The sequence below is a fragment of the Prinia subflava genome, chromosome 1 (assembly GCF_021018805.1).
Source record: "Prinia subflava isolate CZ2003 ecotype Zambia chromosome 1, Cam_Psub_1.2, whole genome shotgun sequence".
NCBI lineage: Eukaryota > Metazoa > Chordata > Aves > Passeriformes > Cisticolidae > Prinia > Prinia subflava.
Genome location: NC_086247.1, coordinates 52692170 through 52701865, shown reverse-complemented (window position 1 = coordinate 52701865; position 9696 = coordinate 52692170). Strand labels below are relative to the sequence as shown.

At 44.2% G+C, this 9696-nt stretch overlaps 1 protein-coding gene across 1 annotated transcript in view; it reads left to right on the top strand.

Annotated features, from left to right (window-relative positions):
- The first annotated feature begins 820 nt into the window (after positions 1-820).
- The window catches only part of PIEZO2 (piezo type mechanosensitive ion channel component 2), a 287153-nt gene continuing 278277 nt past the window's right edge, over positions 821-9696 (top strand). The window contains exon 1 of the mRNA XM_063396709.1: positions 821-1117. Within this exon, the coding sequence (XP_063252779.1) occupies positions 1054-1117 (64 nt within the window). The 5' untranslated portion in view covers positions 821-1053. The remainder of the gene's footprint in view (positions 1118-9696) is intronic.

The following is a 9696-nucleotide window of genomic DNA, read 5'->3' as shown; positions in this document are numbered from 1 at the left end:
TCTCTTACCCCAGGTCTTGCAGGGGAGTGAAGTTACCTAAAGCACTACCCCCAGGAAGCAGCTGTTCAATCTAAACTTCCCTCATTTAAGTATGAGGGATTGCAACACATTGCCAAAAATGAAACTCATTTTTACTTGTATTGATAACAACGTTAATAACTTTCTGTTTTACAGCATCACTACTTGAAGCCCGCCTGTGAGGTTCATTCAGTACACACACAGAGGGACACACCAGCTGGGCCTTGAAGCGGTCCCTTTAAACCAACAGCAATTTCTAACCAGCACTTTTAAAAGGTAAAAGCTTTCCAGAAAAGTCAAATACATTCCAACCACCGGAGATCTATATTTTTTCCAGGCGACAATTTTCTTGTGGACCTAAATGTGCTGCTGAAAGGGGAGAGGGAAGCGGGGTGGAGGAGGAGGAGCGGGAAGTGAACAGATTAGAGAAAACCGCTCCCCAATTAAAAAAAAAAAAAAAAAAAAAAAAAAAATTAACAACAACAAAAATGTAACAAAAAAACCCCACCCAAAACCAAAAACCCAAAAAAAACCCCCATAAATTGTTAACACCTTTCCCCAAAACCAACGTGAAAAGCAGCGTTCGGGAAAACCGGGGAAGTTTTCAGGGCAGGAGGGAAGCCGGCGCTGGGCCCGGACTGTTCCCGCGGAGGGGCGCGCAGGGGGGCGGAGGAGGCGCGGGCGGGGCGCGGGGCAATTCCCGGCGCGGCGGGGGCGCTCCGGGGGTGCCGCCGGCTGGGCCCGCGCCGTCGGGGCGGCCGCTCCACGCTGCCGGGAGCGCGGGGGAGGGCGGTGGGGGGAGCCCCGAGGGGGCGGGCGTGTGCGTGCCCCGGGCCGGGGGTGCGGCGCGGCGCTGCTTGCATGGGCTGCCGCCGGGATGCGGCGGGAGGCGTGAGGCGGCGCGGCTGAGCGAGGAGGTGACGGGCGATGCTCCGCCGCCGCGGCGGCTCCGCTCACGGGCGGCCCTAGGAGCGGCGGTGGCGCGCAGAGAGGGACGGCTCTCCGGCCGGCCGGCCGCGACCCCCGCCCGCCGCCATGGCCAGCGAGGTGGTGTGCGGGCTCACCTTTCGGCTGCTCCTGCCCGTGTGCTTGACTGCCGGTACGTCCCTCTCTCCTCCGTGGGTCCCCGGGCGGGTGCGCGTCCCGGGGCCGTGGGACCTCCGTCGCTCCCCGCCGGGGCCGGCGGCTTGGGGGATGCTCCGATCTCCTTCCTCGTGGCATCTCCTCCGTTCCTCTATTTCTCCAAGAAACTTTTAACTTCGTAACTCGCCCCTAATTTCTTATATGTTTGTTGTTGTTATTCAGTTTTTTCGCCGTTGGTGTCCGCCCGGGAGTGCGGGGTTCGCACGTGTGGCGGGGCTCTGCTCGCCGCCGCGGCACCGGCGTGCGGGGCTCCGCGGGGCTCCGCGGCTTTTCGCTCCCGGCAGCTGCCGCTGGTTCCCGAGCCCCGCGGAGTCCCGCATCCTCCGGCTAGGCGTGGGAGAGAGCAGGATTCAGGGTTTGCCCTCCAGGCAGGCTGGTTCAGCCGCCGTGTCAGGGTTTCGTTTGTAAAGAGAAGAGTGAGCGTGTTTCAGAAAGAGCAGTTCTAAAATTTACGGAGGTTTTCAGGAGGTAGATTTTTCCGTACTTTGAGAGAGAGAAATTTCAGTTTATAAAATCGCAGGCGGCCATCCAAGAAACTAATTATTTTTGGATGGAGAACTGCGGTGTCCAGCCATGGGTGAATATGTTAATATTAATTCGTGCCCTCGCAGAATTTGAAAAGAAACTCTGAATAAGTCCCGATTGCCCGTTAGATCGCAGGACGAAAGCCGCGGTTGCGGAGGGCAGCTCGGCCGGGGCTGGTGCCGCCGGGGCGATGGAGGGCTGCGGGGCGGGAGCTGGGGAATGGGGCTGGGAATGGCACGGCGCAGAGAGAAACCCGTCGATGGTCAGCCCCGCGTCGCGCATCCTCCGCGGGCGGCGGAGCGGTGCCGGCCGTACCTTGCACCGCAGCCGCGGGGCTCCCGGGCCGGTCCCGGCCCGCCGCCAGCCCCTTCCCGGCGCCGAGCGCCGCGGCTGCCGGGAGCGACTCCCACTCCCCACGCAGCCTCTCTGTCCTTCCAAAACTGGGCTGCCCCGCGGCTCCCGAAACACGCATCCTTCCCGGGGCTTTGCCCTTGACTAACCCCACGGTGGCCCGGCCAGCGCCTCTCTATTTCAGCATCCGCCTTGCCAGGGAGCTGCCCCGCTCTCTGGTTCCAGGTGCCCTCCCCAGCCTCCGGCTTCTCCTCCGGGCAGGAGGACGCGGCTCCCATCCTCAGCCCCGCTGGAGGCGTGCGGGACCCATGGCGATCCCTGGTGCCCCGCGGCGTGCAGCCCTGCTGCTTTCGCGGCCTGGGAGTGAAAATGCACTTTCCTGTCGCTTTGCCTGGGGCCGTGCGGTGGGTGCTGTTAGCACGGTTGTATGAGGGATGAGATGGAGGCAGCTTTTCAGACCATCACCCGCTTTGTGCCCCTTCTAGAGCCCGTGGCCTCCGCGCAGGTGCCCAGCCCTAGACTTGGGTGGCTACCGCTGGTGCTGGGAAGGGCACAGTTCCACTGATCCATGGCAGCAGATGAGCGGCTTTAGGGCTGTCCCTGCTGTGCCTTGGTGGCCGGTGTGCAGGAGCGCTGTGTGTGCAGGAACGCTGTGTGTGCAGGAGCTTGGTGGTAAGGCATGGGGCAGGTGGTGGGATGCCCTCAAAGCCAAGGGGTGGGGGTGTCAGGCAGGCCTTTCATTAGTCATGGAGCTAGCTCCTTGTTTGGAATCAGTTGGGCCCCATATTTTTTTTCAATTTATGAAAGATCATTAAAATATGAGGATGAATTTACTGGAAAGACACATGGGAAGAAGAAAGGATTCTACAAAAGAAGTGGTGTTTAGGTGATTTTTTTTTTTTTTTTTTTTTTTTTAGTATTACTCTAATAATACAATATCTTGCTGTGGTATTAAAATAGGAGGGGTATTGTTCTGTCAGGTGCTCAATCTGGGTCTTGCCAGACTCGTTCTGTATCAAAACGAGCTCAGATAAAATGATTTTGCTGTCCATATTCCTGCTATTTAGTAACGCAGAAGTACTTTCGCATTGCAGTAATACCTCCACAGATGAGAACTGATGTTGTCATGAGTTGCTTATGCTCGTAAATCGTACTCATCTGAGGATTAATCAAAATAGAAAACCTGAAAGAGGCACTTGTGTCTTGAGTATGATAAAGAAACTCCACTGCAGAACTTTTGAGTTTGGACCTAGTGATCTTGTTCAGTTGGATTTTAGAGAAGAATTGGTAAACGGACACACAGCTTTTCTCTTGCCTTAGTTTGTGTCTGTAGGTGTTATTTTTCCCCTTTACAAGCTCTTAGCAGAGCCCTCACTAGGGTGAAACGTAGTTCACCTGCTTTACTCTTGCACTTACCTTGCATCTGCACCTGAGTTATCCCTGAGCCACCCCTGAGCCAGTGCTCTCTTCCTTTCCAAAGCATCAAGGAAGTGTTTAATGGGCTTCCTGAAAAAGGCTTTTTAGAGTGATGGTTTTTGTATGACTCTACGGTGAGACTACATCCGCAGCTGAACAGTTGCCACAAGGACCCACTGCGAGAGTGATGCTCTTCTGTCTCCTGCCCGTCTGAGCTGTGAATGTCTCTGGCACTGCCACAAGGGTGGAAATACAGAGTGCTTCTTTTGGTTCAGAATCCATTGTGTGTGATTTTAAAATGCTTAATTACTACAGTTTCTTATATAATTTTCTTTTTGGTTTCTAAGACTAGAAAGTAACGAGGTTTGGAGAGCCCTGACTAGGTGTGTGGAGGGCAATGACAGCTGTGGCAAACTCATTAAAAATAACAGGTCTGCTCAGCTGAAAATTGATTCTTTAAATACTGTTAAAATGGTTAATGCTTTAAGTCTTAATACCTTAAGTTTACATTCTTTTAAAATAAATGTTCATGCTAGCTTGCATTTATGAAAAAATGTCAGTTGGCTGGGATGAAATACTTTCTAAGCACTGATCAGTACCACATAACTGAGAAAACACAATTCCTTGTAAGAATTTTTAGGATCAGATCTGTAGCACTGCAGAGTCTAATCTTGTGCAGGTAAGCCTGCATGTTTCCATTTAAACCTCAAGAGTGATGTGATTTGAGCATCTGATGAAGACAGGAAATTTAACATGCACAGAATGAAAGGTTTTGGAGATTGAAATGCTAATTGTAGGCTTATGACTTCAAGGTTGGATCCTATCATGTTACTTTCATGATAAAAATCTTTCATTCAGTTCAATGTGATCCTAGGGTTTAAATAGTAACTTAGAGTAATGGGAAACTTATTGCAAATAAAGTAGTGTGTTCTGTAATAAGACCAAGAGAGTTGGGTACTTTATTGGATTTTTTTTTAGTGTGATTACTACAGTGGGATATTTTTTTCTGTACTGAAGTAGTACAGTGCTGAAGAAACAACAAAATAGAGGAGAGGGGGCTTTTGGCACTGATGGTAAAAGGTGGGCTTTTTGTATTTTGTCTTTTAAAGCTTGAGTCTTGGTGTGAACCTGTCTTTTTTTGTTACTCATATGTACTTGAAAAATGCAAGAAGTGATTTTTCCATGTTGAGGTAAGGCATCAGATCAATCTTTTGGTAATTGCTTTCTTTGGTTTATAGAGACTTGAACCACAAAGCTGGCTTACTTGATAACAGTTTTTAATTATACTGCTTCCAATTGTTTTAATTCACACACAATTCATTAGTTTTCTCTTAAGCAAAATATGGCTGTTTTCAAAAGGGGTGCCGGGGGAAAAAAATGCTTAGGAGATTTTTCTAGAGGATGGCTTTCTCTGGGTTTTGACTGATGCTGTTGGATTGTATGATATCAGCAAATGGGCTTCAGTGAGGTATTGCCTGGGCCAAATGCTTTCCAGAAGTTACACTTGCTTCCTGAACTCTTGAAGTTTGACACAGATAAAGTAAGAATTGTAGATGCTTCTAGAAAGTTTGGGGTTTTCTGAGGGGTTGAGTGCAGGTTATCAGGGTCTTGTAAGCAATGGCAGGTAAAAAGAAAATACTTTAGAATTTTTTTGGTGATAGTGTTCAGATATTATTTGGAAATTTTCACGACTTTCTTTCAGTCGAATACTTAAACTCCTGGTAAATAGCAGGAATTCTTTTTCTTCATTTTATTTCTTTTATTTCTCCTTTCAGCAACCAGTACTCATGAGAATGATACTGTATGAGTCAGAATTAGCATCACTTCAGGATATGAACAATATTTTACAGAGAATATTTCTTAAATCACTACATTATTTTCAGAAATGCATATATTCACCTGCTGGAAATGCCTCAGTGGGAGTGATGTCTGTGTTCTGCCTTGAAAGGAAAAGGTAGATTCCAGGATGCTTGGGTGATCTTTTATCCCAAAGTTATCAAATATTGATGAAAATTTTGAAGGGGAAATATCTGAATTACTACATTACCAGGTACCAAAATGCTTCTTAAATTACATGTTTGAAGTGTATTTCAGAATCTGATACCTCCCTATGTGTTTTCCTATAAAGAGAATAAATTGAACAACTGTAATACTAAGGCAAGCCTGTGGAGGCAGTGAACCACACTGTGCTTGGGTTATTTGTTTTGTGCTTTTCATTGATTTCACTGGAGGTGGCTGTTCAAGAAATGATCATAGAATGCAATATTTTTTTTGCCATTTTCAGGTGACTGAATTATTTTTTGTGCCTGTCTCTGCAGGTGATGTCATGATGATGACATAGCAAGTTGTGATGCAGGACTGAGGGGATGCAGACTAGAGGGCAGTTTGTGGAGTGCCATTGCATGTGACAATGCATACATACATATCAAAAAACTTGGATGTATTTTTAAAGTTGAAATAAGCTTTGTGTAGATGGGCAAAGTCGTGCTCATTATGCTCTAAAATTGGTCAGTTACTGAAAAGAAGGTAAAGACCAGACTGGTGGGATTTTTTTGTCATAATTGTGACATTGGGTAATATTTATTGTGATGTACCAAGGAATGATAGGGACCAGCATGATAAAAATTCACATAGGCTTCCAATTACATTCTAAAACTCTGCTGTTGTCCCAGAACACTCATAAAAGTATTAGTCACAGCAACAAAAATCTAGGAACCATTAGTGGGTAGTGTGCTGGAAAAAAGTTAACTTGGATGTCAGTTCACACAAGAGATCCTAAACCAGCTAAAATGGAAGCTTTCCTTCCCCATTCAAATGATTTAAATTATTTTACCTGGCTTCTTTGATTAGAGGAAGTTTTGCCTTGTTCAATGGGAGGAGGTGAAGGGTCTCAAGGGGGAGCAGTATATACACAGCCTTGCAGGAGCAACATTCTCCAGGCTTGTAGGCACTGGGTTAGACGTCCTTATGCACAACGTGTCATTGCAATCTCTGTGGCTTCCACCTAGGTCACTTAAGATCCAGTGGAAAGAGTTTTTGGGAGAATGGGGAGGCAGCAAGTACAGTGTCCCTCTCCCTTGTGTAACAACCATCTCAGGTTGAGTGCCTCTGCTTCTTCCCTAGCGCTCAGGCTGGAAAACCACTTAAAGATGAGTCCCACAAAAAACCAGGAATGAAACTTCGCTCCATAAATTCTTACCTATAAGTTTGCAAGGTTTTTGGCTTATCTGGTGGGTGACTTGTTCCGCAGATAGTGTTGAACGTGGGAATGGAAATCATTGGGAAACAGCTGACTGGTGAGAGTTATTTGAAGAAAGTGAACAGTTTGGCTGGTGACTGTCACAACTGGAAAGCATTTCAATCTCTTATTTGTTGTGCTGGAGCTCGTGAAAATCATGTCATGCATGAAATTCCCTGTCTTCTAAATTGCAGGTACAACACTGATATATATATATATTTTTACATCAGAGCAGTCAAATCAAAACGTGAAATGATAGACCTGTGTGTATTTGGTGATAACTTATTTTTTGGTGGCTTTTTCTGATGGATATCAGGAAAGAGAATGATACTTTTATTGCACCTGTACATGTGTAGCTACGGTGCTTTTCATTTCAGGTATTTGCTCAAAGTCCAAAACTGCAGGAAACAACAACTGATACATAATAGGCAAGGGGACAGAGTTCAACAGTTTTAACCACTTAAACACTAAAATCATTACATGTTAGTATATTTGTTGGAGTAGCAGAGTTGCAAATGCTGGCAAAACTAACAACTTCAGAGTGGCTGGTGTTGCTAAAAGGATTCTTGGAAGGAAGTACCATCCAAAGGATTGTATCTAAAAAGGACACTAAATTGTGACTTCCTTCAGAACAGTAAAATCTTTTCTACAAATGTATAAAACTGCTCAGTGTTTATGCGCCACGTTTTCTTCTCTACGTCTTTTCACTTTGAAATGACAGCCATTGTGAAGCTGTGGTGTCTTTTTTTGAAGTAATGTTTCACTTGAAGATCAGTAAATACTTCCACATGTTAGACTGTAGCATTCTGAAAAACAGACTGTTTAACTTCCATTGTGAAGAATGAAGTTAGCAAGTTCTAATTAGTGCAAAAGTCTGTGTAGTCAGTAGATTTTACTAGCCTTTCTAATATCTTCAGGCATTTCTAAAGATATCCTAAGTGTGATTTGCTAGTAAGATATAGTATATTTTTTTTTCCTGTACTGCAGCAGACTTATCAATATTTGTAACTAAACCAATCCAGATTGTTTTCTAAGGTAAAAGTTTTCTGTAGCATTACTTTAGTGTTGATCACAGATCTTCATTCTGTCATCTTGACAGGTCTCTGAAACTAAGCAGGTCAGAAGCTGGTAGTGTGTAGGTAAGAGGTTTTCAGAGAAAGTGCAGTTTTTGCTGCCAGGAATATGAGTGAGGGAACCTTCTTGTTCTTTTACTGAGAGAAACTGGTATACTGGGAGTCATTTTGTCAGATAAATCAGCTGTTTTGGTGTGTTTGTTAGAGGTATATCCTTTGATGCATTATGTTCAGGATGTGGTTGTATTAATGCACTTCTCCATTCCTGAGGGTCTTACCTGTCTATTTCCTGTATTAAGTAGGCAGTTGTAAAACCTGAATGTCACATTAAGGTTGCTATTCTGTATTTTAATTCCTTTTATATCATTAATTCTGAGCTGCAGTGTTAGCTTTGATAATATCCTGTGGCAATGAATTCCATGGGTGAATTCCACTAAGAGTAAAAAAAAAACGAGTACTTTTTAATTAATTTTGAATTTGTTACCTTAGTAAACAATTCTTTGGATGGGAGAAAGTATGTATAATCACTTAAATCAACAACAGTGTAGTGTTCTATTTGCTCTAACGCTTTAGAATAACATTTGCAAGCATAAAACCAACCATTAAGATTGACTGTAGAAATTAACAGCTCTGAGTTTCCTATCGATTGTCCAGTTCTGAAGAGAAAGGGATGAGGGTTATGTAAATCTGCCTTCCCCATTAAAAAAAGGAGTTTCAGGATAGGATGCCTTTACAACTTGTATAGACAGCACAGTGTAGCTCATCCCCAAATTCATTCAGTGAGTCTTTAGTTTGGAAGGTGTTTTGTAAAGGAAGTAAAATTTAAAGTGATTGTGTGTTTGTGAGTAACACAATAAACTCTCACTTTTGGGCAAAATATTCTAAAGCCTGGGACTCCAGACATTAGTTACTCTGTCTACTGTTTCCAAGCCACTAATTAGTCAATATAGCTTGACAGAACTGTAAGTTAAAAGTGAAGTACAAGTGGTATTCAAGAGGGGACCAGTTCTTCTGTCCCTTGATCAGAAGTTGAGGGGGTGTGTTCTGGACTCCTATTGTGCTGAAGTATCCCAAACACTACGTGGTTAGAGATGCTAAACAAGAACAAGTGCTGTCTTTTTTCTAGTTGTGCTAATGCCACTGAAGAAATAGTATGTTAGTTTTTAATTTTTTGTTAATTTTTTTTGGTTAAAAGACGTGCTATTAAAGAAATTATCTCCTAGGTGATTTGAGGAACACTAAACTCCTTTTGCTGGCAGTCATGTATTCCAGGTTTCATGTATATGTTAACTTTAGTTTAGCCTTTCTTAAGTGCAGATTGAGGTTGCAAAGGCTTGGAAAGGAATGGTCAATGAAACATACTATCCAGGCAGTGTAACCTCTCCCAGTTTTGCAGTTTGATAGTAGGCCTTGATCCAAATTGATAAATCTCCAGCTGTAAAAGGAGATGTTGGTTATAGCATTATGCATCTCTGATGATGTTGATTTGCTTGTCAAGGAAATGTAGCAAACAAGAACAGTGACGCTTACTCTGAATTTAATTTTGTTACATTCTCATATCTTGGGAAATGCCTGGAACATGCAAAATGGTTGCATAGAGGCCGCATCTGTTTGTGTTGTGCTTTTCTTCCCTAGTTGTATTTGTGGCTTTCAGAACAACATCTTTCAGAATCACAGTTTCTGAGACTAAATAGATTAATTTATAAGCCAAAGGAAAGTGAGGGAAATTTGTCTCCACAAATCTTGATGTATGTAGAAAACTTTTACAGCCACAAATAAATATTAGATCATGTTGTCGTCTATGACAATATTGTTTAAAGCAATATTCAAAAACATGTTTCAATTCATTGCTTCTTCATTCTGTGCTTAGAATTTAAAAAACCTGCCCTATTACATTCCTTAATAACACTGTGTTTTTTTGACACAGTTACA